Raw genomic sequence first — 16902 nt, forward strand, 5'->3', positions numbered from 1 at the left:
CAGAATCATCCTCTATTCTTCCATCTTTTTTATCCCGCATAACCAACTAGTTGCCAAATCTTGTCAATTCTACCTCCACAATATCTTGCATTTGTTCCCTTTCTCCATTTATATACCTATTGTCCCTGTTCAGGTCATTGTCACCTCTCACTTGGAATGCTTAAATAGCTTCCTAATTGGTATCCCTTCCTCTAGTGTCTTCTCTCTCCAATCCATCTTCCACATAGCTACTGAAAAAAAAACCGCACAACTTTGAATGATGTAATTATGATCTTGTCATTTCCCCACTTAAAAGTTTTTAGTGCCTCTTTGTTAAATATAGGAAAGGAAATAAACTCCTATATTTTATACATAAAGCTACAATTTTGGATTCAGATAATTTTTCCAGAGGTACTTCACATTACTGACTAAATGAGTTCCATGTTTTAGTCCACTGGCCTATTTAACATTCTCCTAAATGATATTCCCTCTCTCATACACATGGCATTGCCTAGGCATTCCTTCCTTACTTTACACTCTTTAAATCCCTAGTTTCCCTCAAGGTTCAGCCCAGATTCTGCCCCAATGAGAATCCTAATCTCCTTGTACTTTGCATGTGTTTTGCATTCACTTGCTGGTGTATACGTCGTGTATACATTGTAACTCCAGTACTTAATAGTGCCTTGGATATGGTAGGCATTTAATAAATGCTTATTGAAGGTCAATTAGAGATCCTCTAATTCAATTCCTTCCTGCTTAATTATCATGGAGGAAAAGACAGTGAGGAAAAATGACATGTCTAAGGTCACAGTGCTGTGGTTAGTGTCCAATCCAGAACATGAGCCCTAAGCTCCAAGCTCCTATTCTGGAATTTTTTCCTTTATTCCAACCTCCCTTCTATTCCTGTATTTTGGGAAAAAACAGACCCAAAGACTGTCTCTAGTATGTTTACTGAGTAATGGTGGTGGTGAAGAATTTCAAAAGGAGAAAGGAAACATTGTCTCAAAGAGGTCACATTTGAATGCAACTCAGATTCAAAAGAAAGCCAACCTTTTCCATGACATGAAATCACCAGAATTTTCCCATGAAGGGATTTTAAGAGATGTAGTAAAAACATCTGCTGAATCAAAGAGAAGAATTTAATCCAAAGACAACATTGGATCCATTCCCAAATTTACATCAATGTCCATTTTTACTACCTAAAATCAAGGTATCCTAGATTGGAAAATGCCTCAGAGATCATCTAGTCTAATCTGAGTTAGATTTTCCTCCAAAGTCCATGAGAATAATTGATTGGTCAACTATTCTAAACTTGAATACTGAGAGTGATGGTGAACTCACTATGTTGTCAACACTTCAATAGTTCTTAGATCTTGTAGATTTAGGCACATCATTATTATTTTAACATATTTATATATTCTATATTAATGATATATAATAAATAATAAAAATCTAACAAATATATATTAAATAAATTATATTGGTATATTATATTTATATATTTCAGTACATTATTATTCTCCCTAATAGCTTAGGTTGCACCCCATGGAGGTCTTCACATTCTCTACACTGGTGGCCATGTCCTCCTACAAATTTTCCAAAAGGGATCCATCCAATATGCCTCTTCCAGATCTCTCTACAGAGTACATTATCTTTACATCTTTTATATTTCACTATCACTACATGACTAGCATACCTCCCCTGCTAATTATACATCCCTACTTTATTTTTTCCTTTTTATCATTTATCTTTAATAGTTCTTACGTAGTTGATAGGCTACTCATTCACCACACATTTCTCTACTGTTGCCCTTTGGATAACTAACAGCTTTAACCATGGTGTTCTTTGCTTGACAGACAAATGAAAACACTTGAAGAATACTGGTTTTGAAAAGATGGAAGTTTGTTTCAGGAAGGAATAGTGAAGAATCCAAATGTAAAAAGAATTTCTTATAGACAGGAAGGTTAAGGATGACATTAATCTGATTGCATCAGCCCTAGAAAATTGAAGACCTTCCTAAATAAGTTTCATTATTCACTTCATAATTCATAATTCACTTTAAAAAGTGAATTAACTGTATCTGCACAGGAAAAAATAAATGGATGACAAATGAGTATTGTCTTACTTATGATATGAAGGAGGACCCAAGGAATTGGTCCAACAGTTTATATCATCTCTCTCTCTCTCTCTCTCTCTCTCTCTCTCTCTCTCTTTTTAGGTTTTTGCAAGGCAATGGGGTTAAATGGCTTGCCCAAGGCCACAGGGCTAGGTAATTATTAAGTGTCTGAGACGGGATTTGAACCCAGGTATTCCTGGCTCCAGGGCCAGTGCTTTATCCACTGGGCCACCTAACTGCCCCAGTTTATATCTCTTAAGATATAATCTATGAAGGTACATTGAACTGGGTCCAGAATAAAATTTAATAGGAGAAAAAGAGAGTGCTATTTTACCCTTGGTAATTTGAACATTCTTTTTAACTCAAAATGTATTAATGTTTATAAATTTGAAAACTTTAAAATGTTATATAAATGCTAAATATTATCACAACTATCTCACTTCATCATAATGATTATTAAAAGAAAATTTCTTGGAAAACTTTATCTGTAAACATTTAAGTCAATATTTTCCCTGGGGATGAGATAATGGCTTTTTAGGAGAAAATCAAGTTAAAGTTATCTGGCTGTAATGTATCCTTTCTCCAAAGCTTCCCCATGATTTCTAGGATAAGCAGGGAGAATTGCCTAATCCAGCATATCCAAGTATCTATTATGTGCAAAATCATCTATGTACCAGCCAACTTTTTTTTTTAGGTTTTTTTTTTTGCAAGGCAAACAGGATTAAGTGGCTTGCCCAAGGCCACACGGCTAGGTAATTATTAAGTGTCTGAGACGGGATTTGAACCCAGGTACTCCTGACTCCAGGGCCGGTGCTTTATCCACTATGCCACCTAGCCGCCCCTACCAGCCAACTTTTTCTATGACTTATATAGGACTTTTGGAAAATGGAAAGAAGGATGAAGTAGGGCAGGCAACTTGGTTCATTGGGGGAAAACTCCACTGAATTTGGACTTAGGAAACTTGGGTTCACATATCCAAACATACTCTACTTACAACTGTGTGACCTTTCATATCTTCCATTTAAGAAGGGGTAGTAGCTAGGTGGCCCAGTGGATAGAGCACCGGCCTGGAGTCAGGAGTACCTGAGTTCAGTTCCAGCCTCTGACACTTAATAATTACCTAACATTAGGCAAACCACTTAACCCCATTGCCTTGCAAAAAAAAAAAATAGTATTCCTTTTATATATTATCTTCTCTAATTAGAATGTAAGGTCTTTGTGGGTGAGACAGTTTCTTTTTACTTCTATTTGTATTCCCAATCTTAGCATAGCATCTAGGCAACATTAAGCTCTTAATAAATGTTTGTTGATTGACTTAAGTAAACTCTTAAGATCCCTTTGAGCTGTAATTGTATTTTTTTTTCAATAAATAGAGGCTTATATACTGATGACCATGTATATGGTATGTAGTAGGAAGGATACTGGATTAGAAAGACCCAGAGAGTATACACTTATGATGCAAGACAATTCATTTTATAACTTTGGGTCTTAATTTTCTGTACATGCAAACTAAAGAAACTAATATTTGTATTGCTTGGAGTGCCTTTTAAATAAGAGCTATTTTCTGATTATCTCTGAGTACCATTAGTTTCAGATGCTTAAAATCTGATACTTAAAAAAAATAGACTTCCCAAATAAAACAGAATTCTAGGGGATATGCAAGTAATGGAGGGAAAAAGCAGTCAAATGTGATGTACCAGGGATAGAAATCATCTGTCAAAATGCAAATTAGTCAAGAAATGTGGCCAAAATGAAGCTTTTTTAACCTGAGGAGGGAGAACAAGGAACCACCTTATACTCCAGCCAACAGAAGCAGTTTGACTAGTTTCTTGAGCAAGGAGAAGAGCCAGCTTTCCCAAGTTCATTTTTATAAAGCCCAAGACGATTTAGCTGTACCATTTGCTCCTAATTGCTCTTGAATCTCCTGATATTTCTTGGAAAGAAATGGCCCATAATGGACTTGGGATCTTCATCCTCATCATTATTTTACTCCTTGACCAAAGCCAACCTGCCAAATTAAGAGCTAGAAAGCACAGCAAACGTAGAGTAAAAGGTAACCTTTTTTCCTTTATATATTAAGAGGTTCATGAAATTATAAGTGCTAGAAGGGAGCTTAGAACATAGCATAAATCTACCAATGCTGATATCATTCTACATTCTGAGACTCTTTCCAGCTCAGATATTCACTACTTTGTTTTTGTTTGTTTATTTTTTTCTTTTAAGAAATATTCCAACGTGGGGGGGGGGGAGGATTATCAAAGATTCAAGTCAAAGGAAAGGATCAAAATTCCTCTATATTCCTTTCTGTAATTCTCCAATCTTTAGGGAATTACTAGGGAAAGGTGATTCTGATATTTCCTTTCAATTTTCCTTCATTACTAACTGACTGAGAATTGAATATTTTATGAATAATCAAAACATAGAAACAAGAATAAGATGAGTATTCACATATTGCACTATATAAATGTTGCGTCGAGAAGTTGTCATCTATGTTTTTCTTTTCCATTATTATACAGATTCTTTTCCCAATTCTCTACTATTTGGGCCTGAGTGTTTGTAGGTGGTTGTTGTTTTTTTCTGGGCATTTTCATATTTGTTAGTACAATTTCCTAAAGTCCAATTCCAACCCCTCTTGGTCAGAGAATGCAAAAAGGAGACTGGACTGAAAGGGAAGGGGAGAAAAAAAAGAATGAATGCAGAGAGAAATGGATGATGTGGCAAGTTTTTATAACCACCATTTTGTCCTTCTTAAAAGACCTTTGCAAAATGGTGTCTGCTACTAATGTCTAACATCTAAGACAACAGGAGTATCTGTTAATGAATGTGTATTTGTTAATCATATCTCTTTGTGTGACCAAGGCAGATAATTATTTTTGTCCCTGACTTTTCATGGGCACATCTCAAGATTCAGTCCTCCCCTCCCCCCCAAAAAAATGATTTTTTTTTGCAGCCTTTCAACATTAGACTGAAGAAACCAAGACTCCCAAATGGGATTTTTTGGGGGGGGAAAAATCATAATTAGCTAGTACAGAGGAGGCTTTGTGGGAAACCTGAGAGGTGAAAAATGCCCCTGCCTAAGACTCAGCTCTAGAAAAAAGGTCACTAGGATTCCTTAAGCTTTATTCCTCATGAATCCAAAACCATAGAATATTAGAGTTAGTTCATCTTTGAACATACAACAGAGCACATGAGGGACTAAGTAGAAAGAGAATTTCAATGGGAGAAAGACTGCTTCAAGTCTTGGCTCTGCCATAACTTAGCTGTGTGACCTTGGGCAAATTGCTCTCTGATTGTTAGGTTTCTCACTTGTAAAATGAAGTTTGGAAAAAAAGCATCTCTTAGGTAGTTTCCAGCTTAAACAGTGTATGAAAGTATATCAGAATTGGAAGGGTAACTAATGGAGTTGTAAGGGACATTAGATTATATAACAGACTGTTAAATATGGTTAGAAACAGAACAAAAACATAAAATGTCAGAAGTGAAGGGATATTTTGGAGCATTTAATTTAACTGTATATTTTACAAATGGAGAATCTAAGACTTGGAGAGATGAAAGAACTTGCCCATAATAATCACTGAATTTCATGCCAGAGTTTAGAGTTGCCACAGAAATGCCCTCTCCCTCAAATACCACCTTCTACATGAAACTTTTACCAATTCCCTCAACAACTAGTGTCTGCTCTTTCTTATAATAAACTACTTTGTTTTTGTTTTGATTCTTTTTTATGTTATTCATACATATATATCAATTCAAAGTTATATTTTATTTATATGTACTATAATTTAAGTCATAAATTAAAATATAATGATATATGTAATGCATGTTTGCATGTATACACACACACAAACACACACACACACACACATACACACACACATATATATACATATATATATATATATATATATATATATATATATATATACCCTTGTCTCCCTTGTTATATTGGAAGTTCTTAGTCATTAAGTATTGTTTCATTCATTGTATTTATATCCTCAGTGCCTACCACAGTAGCAGGCACGAAAGGAGATGGCTAGGTGATAGAGTAGATAGAGTCCTGGACTTAGAGACAGAAAGAAAGGAATTCAAATCTGGATTCAGACACCTAACTGTATCATCCTAGGCAGATCACTTAACCTCTGTCTGACTCAGTTTCTTCATTTGTAAAACAGGAGGTTAATAATACCTCCCAGGATTTTTGTCAGGAAAAAGATAATATTTGTAAAGCGCATTGCAAACCTTAAAACTCTGAATAAATGCTAACTATTGAAGACTTGTCAGTTGAATGACAGTAATACTCTCATTGCCTATTTCAAAGTATTGTGAATTCATAAATCTTTCATCACCACAGAAATGGGAGTAAATAGTATCATTATTATAGGTGATGCTCATATAGATTAGCTGCAACTGGGCTTTGAACCTTCTGATAGTCAGAACAGAGAACTCAACTTTGTTATATTCTTCAGTATACAGAATAACGTTCTGTACACAGTGGGTGTTTAATAATTATTGTAATGGATTTAACCCTATTCTAAAATCAGCTTCAGGTCATGAGTAATCCATTCAATAAAAAATGAGGTACCCCAACACTAATCATTAAAAAATAATAACAATAATAGATCTGAGCTAAACAGGCAAAAAGCAAAACATTTAATAAGAGAACTTGTTTGAATTCTAGTTCTGCTGTTTACTTGTTATGGAACATTGAGGAAATATTTTCCTTTCTCTGTCTCTCATTTTCTTGAAGGTGGACTAAATGGTCTATGTGATCACTTACAGCTCTAAATCATACAATCTAAGGATTATATAGCATTCTCCATACATCATTATCATTTACTCTTTACAACTACCTGAATAGGTAGATCGTTCAAATATTATTTTTTTTACAAAGGAGGAATCTAAAAATGATGGGAGAGATAGCAACCCTATGAAGGAGGTATTTTTGTTCCCATTTTAAAGAAGAGGAAACTAAAGCTCAGTGAGAAAAAGTGACTGTCCCAAGATCATACAACATTGCTCTAAGTAAATACATCAAAGAAACTTTCTAATAGTCATTTGCTTGTGGGTCATATGAATCAGGGCATTTTCTTTCATGACTGCCTGTTGGTATCTGTTCAACAAAATTACTTTTCAACATTCTTGTCTTGGTTTCTTATGTCTTTCTCATGTGGACAAAAGAAAAGGATGGTGACCTAAAAACTCAGGTGGAAAAGCTCTGGAGAGAAGTAAATGCCTTGAAGGAAATGCAAGCTCTGCAGACTGGTAAGAAAATATGGCAAGGATGCTTTATTGATGTCATTGAAGATCTGGGATCAAAGGATCACAAAATGACAGAACCAGAAAGGTCTTAGAAATCAATCAGTTCCACGACCTTCATTTCACAGAACTATCTTCTTTTTCTTATTTATATCTCCAGTGCTCAGCACAGTGACTGGCTCATAGTAGGCACTTAAGAAGTATTTAATCAACTTAAGTGATGACCACAGAGGACAAAACTATAGGTAAAAGCTAAGAAGTATGGTTCACAAGGATACTAAGTAGAGATCTCTGATTCAAATCTAATGATTTTTCTAATATACCACAATAAATGAGAAGAGAGCCTCCAACAAATAAATTGCTATACAATTGTCATCATTCAACACCAACAAGAAATAAATCTTTAAAAGCAAAGGAAGTTGGTTCACACCTAGGGAATAAAATAGGCTTTTTTAACTCGTCTACCATGGGCTAGGTAGGCACTGACTATACTAAGCACTTTACAATTATTATTTCATCAGATTCTCATAACAATCTTAGGAAGTAGGAACTATTTTATACCCATTGTACAATTGAAGAAACAAGGCAGCTCAAGAAAAATGGAGTGATGAATCTTGACAGAGCAGTAGGAGATGCATATATGAATTTGACATTCCCTTCCTCTTGGACACAAAGCTTCCTGGCAGAATGTGATATTGACCCTTCCCATTGGTAGATGATACTCATCCTTAAGATTCAGAAAGGCAAGAATGGAAATCCAGATAGGATCATATAATGAGAAACTGTTTGAGGTCAAATTTGAATTTAAGTTTTCTTGATTTCAATTTTAATTAAAACTGATTATAATCAGTTTTTCCCCCCTCTACTTTGGGACCCGGCCTAAGATTCAGTCCCATAATCCTCCAAATAACTTGCTGGGAGTTATTCTTAGGTAGTAAGACCCTTTCCATCTACTTAGTTTATAAAATCACATTTGTTATCTCACTGGAGTCTCATATCAGATGCATGAATAAGGCAGAATATGTATTACTAGTCCCATTTGCCAAATGACAAAGAAGGTGACTTAGCTCTCAGTTAATTAGAATAACTACTATAACTGAAAATTAGCTGTCCTGGCTCTTAGTTGAGCACCAAGTCCATTATGCAAGGTGATTTCCTGATGGTCTTCAGATTGATTTTTTAAAGGAATAGGTAAAAAAAGTCAAAATAATGAAATAAACTAATGGAGAAAAATACATTTATTAAGTTACTATGCATATAGTAGATTCATCAGGCCTTACCAAGATGGAAAGTCTTTGAGTATGAGCCTGGCATCATACTTTTATGTTTTTTATCCAAGAAATGAATGAATGAAAGTCATTTAATAATATTTTTTGTGTCTAAGTACTGCATTAAATATTGGGGACTTAAATATGTGCATAAAGAACTTTTTTTCTAATGGAGCAAGGATTCTTATCTTGGGGTCCATGAACTTATCTTAAATTATAGTTTGATAACTATATTCAGTATAATTGATTTCTATTGTAATGTCACTTTAGGCATTTAAAATCATTATTCTTTTTATAGTTTGCCTTCGAGGCATGAAAGTTCACAAAAAATGCTACCTGTCATCTGATGTCTCCAAGCACTTTCATGAGGCAAATGAGGACTGCATTTCCAAAGGTGGGACCCTGGTCATTCCCAGGAACAGCGATGAAACCAATGCCCTTCGAGACTATGGGAAAAAGAGTCTGCCAGGTGTTAATGATTTTTGGCTGGGGATTAATGACATGGTAAATGAAGGCAAATTTGTTGATGTCAATGGTATTGCCATTACCTTCCTCAACTGGGATCGTGCACAACCCAATGGAGGGAAGAGGGAAAATTGTGCCTTGTTCTCCCAGGCAGCTCAAGGAAAGTGGAGTGATGAGTCTTGCAGAAGTAGCAAGAGATACATATGTGAATTCGTCATTCCCTAGAGGGTTCCTCTTGAACACAAAGCTTCCAGGCAGAATGTGATATTGACCCTTCCTATTGGTAGATGCTGCTCATCCATAAGATTCAGAAAGGCAAGAATGGAAATCCAGACAGTCATGTGTGGTTAGAACAAAATGGTTGGCTTGTCCAATCGACAGCATGTTATATGTATGGCTGTGTGATCTTGGAAATGTCTATCCTGCAACATGCACATTATTAAAAAATCTTCCTATTGGGACTCACCTTGTCAAATATTTCAGCCACTGGCTGCTGCAGTAACATTGAAAAAAATGAGTTTTAAGTCAAATATTTTAATGATTATTATGTAATGAAGGAAATCTGCCAGTTTCCATCAGAGGTTGATCAAACTTATTGAGTGATGTCATGGCAATTTGAGAGATAAGATTTCTAATCATTTAGGAATGAAGAGAATTTGAGCAACTTAAGAAAGCTATCTAGAAATTATCCATTCTGACGGAATCATGGAAAAAATGGCTTTGGAATTGGTGAAACTGAGTTTGAATTCTAGTTTTAATACTTGTATGCTTTATTACCGTGTCCAAATTACTATAGCTCAGTTCTCTCATTATGGGGTTAGTAAAGTTGTACTGTCTACTTCATAAGATGAGGGAAGTGCTTTGTCACCTTAGAACAGTCTAAAAAATAAATTATTATTAACTAGTACTTGTCAGCCTTCACTATTTCTTGCCTGTCTTGAAATTAAAATCCATATATCTTTTTTTTTTAGATTTTTACAAGGCAAATGGGGTTAAGTGGCCTGCCCAAGGCCACACAGCTAGTGTCTGAGACCAGATTTGAACCCAGGTACTCCTGACTCCAAGGCTGGTGCTTTATCCACTACGCCACCTAGCCGCCCCCAAAATCCATATATCTTTACAATTCAGAAAGTTTGACTGAATAATATCCTTTCATTTTGTAGAAGAATTTGAGATTCAGAGAAGGGAATTGACTTGTCCAAGGTCATACAGGCATCAGTAAGTTTAAGACCTTTTGAATTGTAATCTATTGACTCCAAGTTCAGTGCCCTTTCTCCTACACCAAATTTAGACAATTTTCCGATATTAAGTATTAAGCTATTGAAAAACTAAATTAGTTTTACTCCTAAATAAGAAATTGAAATCCTAACTATATTGCCAAGTTGCCAAGTCATATTAACCTGATGATCATGATTTCACCTCTCAGACTCTAAATTTCTTCATTTGTAATATGGAAATGCTTATATTTGTACCCTTTACTTCACAGAAGGACAGAAACTGGAAGATTGTGGGAACCTCCTTGTTTATTGCTATTCCCTTTAGTAGAACTTCCAAATCTTTAAGTATTTTAAGCTTGAAAAAAACATTTTCCTCATAATAATCTTGGGGTTTAGAGAGTACAAATATTATTACCTTATTTTAAAGGTGAGGAAAATAAGGCCTAGAAAGAGAAAGTGATTTGCCCAATTAGATGATGGCATTAAGATTGAAACTTAGATTCCCCTGAAACTAAATTCCACAATCTCTTTGCTATATTAGACAGCTTCCTTGTGGTGGTGGTGAGGTCACATCCATCTAAGAAGGATACAAATCTCACTAGACAAGGTAATGACTATCACCCCTCTAGACAATGCTTGCTTCCCTGGTATTTTTCAGTTGCTGTTTGTTCTTCATGTTCTTCATTCTTTTTTTTTTTTTTTTTTAGTTTTTGTAAGGCAAATGGGGTTAAGTAGCTTACCCAAGGCCACACAGCTAGGTAATTATTAAGTGTTGGAGGCCGGATTTGAACTCAGGTACTCCTGACTTCAGGGCCCGTACTCTATCCACTGCACCACCTAGATGCCCCCTTGTTCTTCATTCTTGAAAAGGACTATGACATCAGGGATATGATGTCATGACATGCAGGTGAATTAGATGAAAGTGAGGAAAGGCAAAGTCACCAGCCTTACTTTCTCCTCTGGAGTCATCTAGATCTAGTGTCTAGATATGGATGAGGATGACTGAAGATGGCCCTGGATGCAATGGGAATACAACCTCTTTTTCAGTAAGTAATTGCAGACACTAGATCAGAATGTGGACAAGATAAATTTAGTGGGTTTTATTTGATAACCACTCTAGAGACAACATCTCAACATCTCTCTCATACTTTTGATTGCAATCAAGGAAAACATGACAAATCACAGAAAGCAAAAAAGGGAAAAATAACTCTGCCATTTTATTAACAAATTATAAGATGAATCAGGATCTGTGGAATGAGGGAAAAATCTATTCCATTGATTTATTTATGACCATTTAATCAAATTTCTATGATACTTGAAAATTTACAAGAGTTTTCCTATAAAGTAGATAATTTAAGGAATATTGTTTCAGGGCCTTGCAGATGGTAGGTGTTAATTAAAAATTTTAATTAAATGATCACTATTTTGTAGCTCATAGGATTTTAGTGAGAGTTCTATAGCTAGTACCTAATAAATTCAGAATTCAAATTCAGATCTTCTGATTCCAAAACTAATGTACTTTTCATTATGCTATAATAGATGCACTAAAGATTAGAGAGGTGATATCAGGGGTGTTTTGGTGAAGGCATAACAGTTGATTCTGAACTGAAAATTCATCAATTCTCTTAAAACATACAAGTTAGCTTCAGCATATCGTGGGGGGAAATGAGAAGTCAGTGTTCTTAGTGCCAAAAAAGTGTTAGAAACAGAATTTTATAGGATCATAAAATAAAGGTTAGAGGGGACCTGAAAGAACAACAAACCTACTCCCTCATTTTATAGGAGAAAAAACTAACATCCAGGGAAATGAATTAATTCATCCAAGGTTCTACAGACAGTAAGTGGCAGAGCCAGGATTAGGATCCTAGCCCTTTGACTCTAAATTTTTCTATTTTCACTGTATCAAGTGATCTCTATTTGAATCTGTATCTGATGACCCTTCTATCTGAACCCATCTCCTGATTCTGAGCTCACAATTCTCTCTTCTGGACCATGGTTAGCTTCAGACATTTACCAGGCACTTGAGCTATTTGTGCCTGACCAATCAATTAGATTGCTCAGCCACAGTTGAACATCTTGTACTTTGACCTCAATGTCATGAAATCATTGTCCTCTTCAAGTATGAAGGATGAACAACAACAATGAGATAGGAAGAAAGGAGATTACTATCTATCTATCTATCTATCTATCTATCTATCTATCTATCTATCTTCTATCTGACTGTCCATCTGTATATCTGTCTATATATCCATATCTCTTTCTGTATCCATTCATCTTATCTATTCCTATTTTATAGTCATTCTGTTCTTAAGGTTCATGTCCACCCATTATTCACTTATGAAGGATTCAAGACTCAAATAGATTAAAAACTTGTCTAGGAAGTATCTCTTCGTACTCTTTGTAATATTGAATTTTCCCAAACTCTAAGCAATAGACCTGGGGGCGGGGTGGACATTCAAACCGTTGACTTAATTCAATTTCCCAAACATTTATTAAGTATCTATTGTGTTAAATATACTATGATCTGACTCCACTACTTTGCAGAAGCTAAAAATGAGAGAAGAAATGACTTGCCCCAAATAATTCAGTGTTAGAGTGTAGATTTGAACCTAGGTCTTTTGACAAGAAGTCCTGGGGTGGGGGGTTGCATTATACCACATTGCCTTTTTTAATTATTTTCACATTCATATTCAAAGCTTTCATTGCTAATCAAAATTCCATCAATCAGCAGAATCAATGTTCTCACACTTGATTTCCATCTCTGTTTAAACACCCAGACTCAAACATTTGCTATCCAATTTGTACATCAGACAGTTCATCTGCTGTCTATTTTTGCCACATGGATTATAGATCATATATTTAGTTAGGAGGTACCTTTTGAAAGTCTTTAAGTCTAACCTCTTCATTTTATAAATGAGAACACAGAGGGACAGAGGATTAATGACTTACCCAAGGTTACACAGTAAGAATCTGAAGTAGGATCTAGATTTAGGCTTTCTTGACTTTAGATCAAGTGCACTACTCTTTATACCACACTGTCTCTATTGGGGTACAAAAATTACTTCCATAGTGATATTCACATTCATATCTCTCACTGCTCATCTCAAATTCATTGAGCATAAGAAACAATGATCTCTGCACCCAAAAAGTTACTGCCCAGTTTATAGGTCAGACAGCCCAGCCCCTCTGTTGTCTTTCATTTTTACAATATGGCCCAAGATTCCATCCCTTGAGAAGATGATTGTTTTTCATTTTGGACATATTCCTCAAATTGTTTCTCCAAAATCATTTTAGAGCTCAAATCATCAACTATATTTCTATTTTAAAAATATAATAATTTTCTTAATCTATAGAAGCAGATACAAAACATATCTTAAATGGCTTCACTTAAGGATAACTTTTGGGGCAGCTAGGTGGTACAGTGGATAGAGCACCTTAATAGGCATGTTACTTTACTCCATTGCCTTGCAAAAAAAAGAAACTAAAAAAAAGATAACTTTCTCTCATCATATCACTCATGCAATATTGCACATCAATATATTCTGAAGACACCATTTTAGCCTACGTCTTCTTTTCACAATGTACTTCAAATTGAGTTTCTTGGTTATAGATCTTTTTTACTGTCTAATGAGGACTGAAGGCTCTTCAACCAATTACTGTTGCTCATCCCTATGTGAAAACTATATTCTCTGCCATGTTTGATAATATCAGAGACATTCAAACCTGCAGACACCAGCTAGAACTTGCCCAGACCAGACTGCTGAGCTGGATCACCAAAGGAATAAAGCATTGCAGGACTGATGCCTTCAAAAAAGGTTAAACTATAGCAACTACCACTTCTGAAATGCTTTAAGATTTGTAAGTCCTTTTTCTCACAATATCCCTGGGTGGGGAATAGGGGTTGTCACATGATTATAATCCCTATTTTTACAAGTGAGCAAATGGAGACTCAAAGAGTCATAAAAGTCATAAGCTTTAAATCTGAAATTCAAAATCAAGTTCAGTGCTCTTTCAACTATATCATGTTGCTTATAAGTACCATTGCAACAGAGATTACTTTTCATTGGTAGTGCCAATCTAACAAGGGCCATATAGGACCTCACTAAATAAATGTGTCACTTTTACTTATGATCATGCCATTCTTGGTTAAGCATCTGTCAATGTTGGGGGGTGAGGAGTGGGAAGATCTAAAACAGTAATTAAATCAAGGCAAACCCAGGAGGGAACAGGAAACACCTAAGATAAATAGTTTAGAGAAGATGGTGAAAGGTAGAAGGATGTGATTAAACATTTCTATAAAAGATTTTAAGAAAATTAAAGGAATAAATTACAAATAATTAAAGCAATCTGATTAAAACAACCCCCAGGTTCTCTTCACACCTATTAGATTAGAAGAAAAGAATAATTGAAAATGTTGGGAGAACTTTTGGGAAACCAGCATGGTTGGTGGAGTTGTGAATTGACCAAATTGGAAAGTAATTTGGAACAAGTCCCCAAAAGTTTTGCCTATTCTTTAATGACTCAGAAATATTACTACTAGGACTATTTCTTTCTTTCTTTTATTGTTTTTTGAATTTTACAGTATCTTCCCCAATCTCGCTTCCCTCCCTCCCACCCCCCCCACAGAAGGCAGTCTGATAGTCTTTACATTGTTTCCATGATATATATTGATCAAAATGGAATGTGTTGAGAGAGAAATCATATCCTTAAGGAAAAAATAAAATATCAGTGATAGCAAAATTACATAATAACTTTTTTGAAAAATATATTAAAGGTAATAGTCTTTGGTCTTTGTTTAAACTCTACAGTTTTTTTCCTGCATACAGATGGTATTCTCCATTGCAGATAGCACAAAATTGTCCCTAATTATTTCACTGAAAGAATGAGCAAGTCCATTGAAATTGCTCATCACCCCCATGTTGCTGTTTTGGTGTACAGTATTCTTCTGGTTCTGCTCATCTCACTCTGCATCAGGTCATGCAAATCCTTCCAGGTTTCTCTGAATTCCCATCCCTCCTGATTTCTAATAGAACAATAGTGTTCCATAACGTACATATACCACAATTTGTTCAGCCATTCCCCAATTGATGGACATTTACTCAATTTACAATTCTTTGCCACCACAAACAGAACTGCTAGGAATATTTTTGTACAAGTGATGTTTTTACCCTTTTTCATGGTCTCTTCAGGGTATAGACTCAGTAGTGGTATTGCTGGATCAAAGGGTATGCACATTTTTACTTTCCTTTGGGCATAATTCCACATTGCTCTCCAGAAAGGTTGGATGAGTTCACAGCTTCATCAGCAATGAATTAGTGTCCCAAATTTCCCACATCCCTTCCAACATTGAACATTATCCTTTCTGGTCATATTGGCCAGTCTGAGAGGTGGTACTTCAGAGATGTTTTAATTTGCATTTCTCTAATCAGTAATGATTTAAAGCAATTTTTCATGTGATTATGATTTCCTCATCTGTAAATTGCCTCTGTATATCCTTTGACCATTTGTCAATTGGGAAATAGGTTGGTTTTTTTTTTATAAATTTGATTCATTTCTCTAAATATTTTAGAATACTAGGCATAGATTGTTAGAAAACCTAGATATGATAGACTCATGGAGGAAACTGAATGGGGATAGAAAGGAACATACCTTTTTTTCTGCAGTACATGGCACTTATACAAAAATTGACCATGTACTAGGGCATTAAAAACCTAATGATCAATGGCAGAAAGGCAGAAATAATGAATGCAATAAACATCATATACAATATTGGGCCAGGGAGATATAGACCCAATTTTTTTTTTTAGGTTTTTGCAAGGCAAATGGGGTTAAGTGGCTTGCCCAAGGCCACATAGCTAGGTAATTATTAAGTGTCTGCCGGATTTGAACCCAGGTACTCCTGACTCCAAGGCCAGTGCTTTATCCACTACACCACCTAGCCGCCTCTAGACCCAAAATTAATTGGAAACTAAATAACCTCATTTTAAAAACTGAGTGGATCAAATGACAAATTATAGAAAGAATTAATTATTTCATCCTAGATAATGACAAGAATGAAACAACATACCAAAACCTAGGGGATTCATTCAAGGTGGCTATCAGGGGATATATTATATCTTTAAATGCTTACATGAATAAATTAGAGAAAGAGGAAATTAATGAACTAAATATGCAACTAAAAAAGTTGGAGAAAGAACAAATTAAAAACCCCCAATTAAATACCAAATTAGAAATTCTAAAAATTAAAGGAGAAATTAATAAAATCAAAAGCAAGAAAACTATTGAGCTAATAAACACCAAGAGCTGGTTTTATGGGGGAAAAAAACAATAAAACTGATAAACCTCTGGTCAATTTGATTAAAAAAAGAAAGAAGAAAACCAAATTGCTAGTATCATAAATGAAAAAAAAGGTGAACTCACCGCCAATGAGGAGGAAATTAAAATAATAATTCAGAATTATTTTGCACAACTTTATGCCAATAAATTTGACAACCTAAATGAAATGGATGGATATTTACAAAAATATAAGTTGCCCAGGTTAAATGAAGAAGAAATTAAATACCTAAACAACTCTATCTCAGAAAAAGAAATTCAACAAGTC

At 35.1% G+C, this 16902-nt stretch overlaps 1 protein-coding gene across 1 annotated transcript; it reads left to right on the plus strand.

Annotated features, from left to right (window-relative positions):
• The first annotated feature begins 3912 nt into the window (after positions 1-3912).
• Positions 3913-9999, plus strand: CLEC3A (C-type lectin domain family 3 member A). Its single transcript, XM_074223888.1, has 3 exons — positions 3913-4148; positions 7274-7357; positions 8918-9999. Exons 1-3 carry the CDS (start codon positions 4040-4042, stop codon positions 9307-9309), a joined length of 585 nt encoding a protein of 194 aa, XP_074079989.1. The 5' UTR covers positions 3913-4039; the 3' UTR covers positions 9310-9999.
• The last annotated feature ends 6903 nt before the right edge of the window (positions 10000-16902 follow it).

This window comes from Macrotis lagotis, chromosome 1 (assembly GCF_037893015.1).
Source record: "Macrotis lagotis isolate mMagLag1 chromosome 1, bilby.v1.9.chrom.fasta, whole genome shotgun sequence".
Classification (NCBI taxonomy): domain Eukaryota; kingdom Metazoa; phylum Chordata; class Mammalia; order Peramelemorphia; family Peramelidae; genus Macrotis; species Macrotis lagotis.

Coding starts and splice junctions, on each gene's coding strand:
- CLEC3A (XM_074223888.1), top strand. CDS start 4,040: ATGGCCCATAATGGACTTGGGATCTTCATCCTCATCATTATTTTACTC. Junction 4,149..7,273: donor CAGCAAACGTAGAGTAAAAG/GTAACCTTTTTT, acceptor TGTGGACAAAAG/AAAAGGATGGTGACCTAAAA. Junction 7,358..8,917: donor AATGCAAGCTCTGCAGACTG/GTAAGAAAATAT, acceptor TTCTTTTTATAG/TTTGCCTTCGAGGCATGAAA.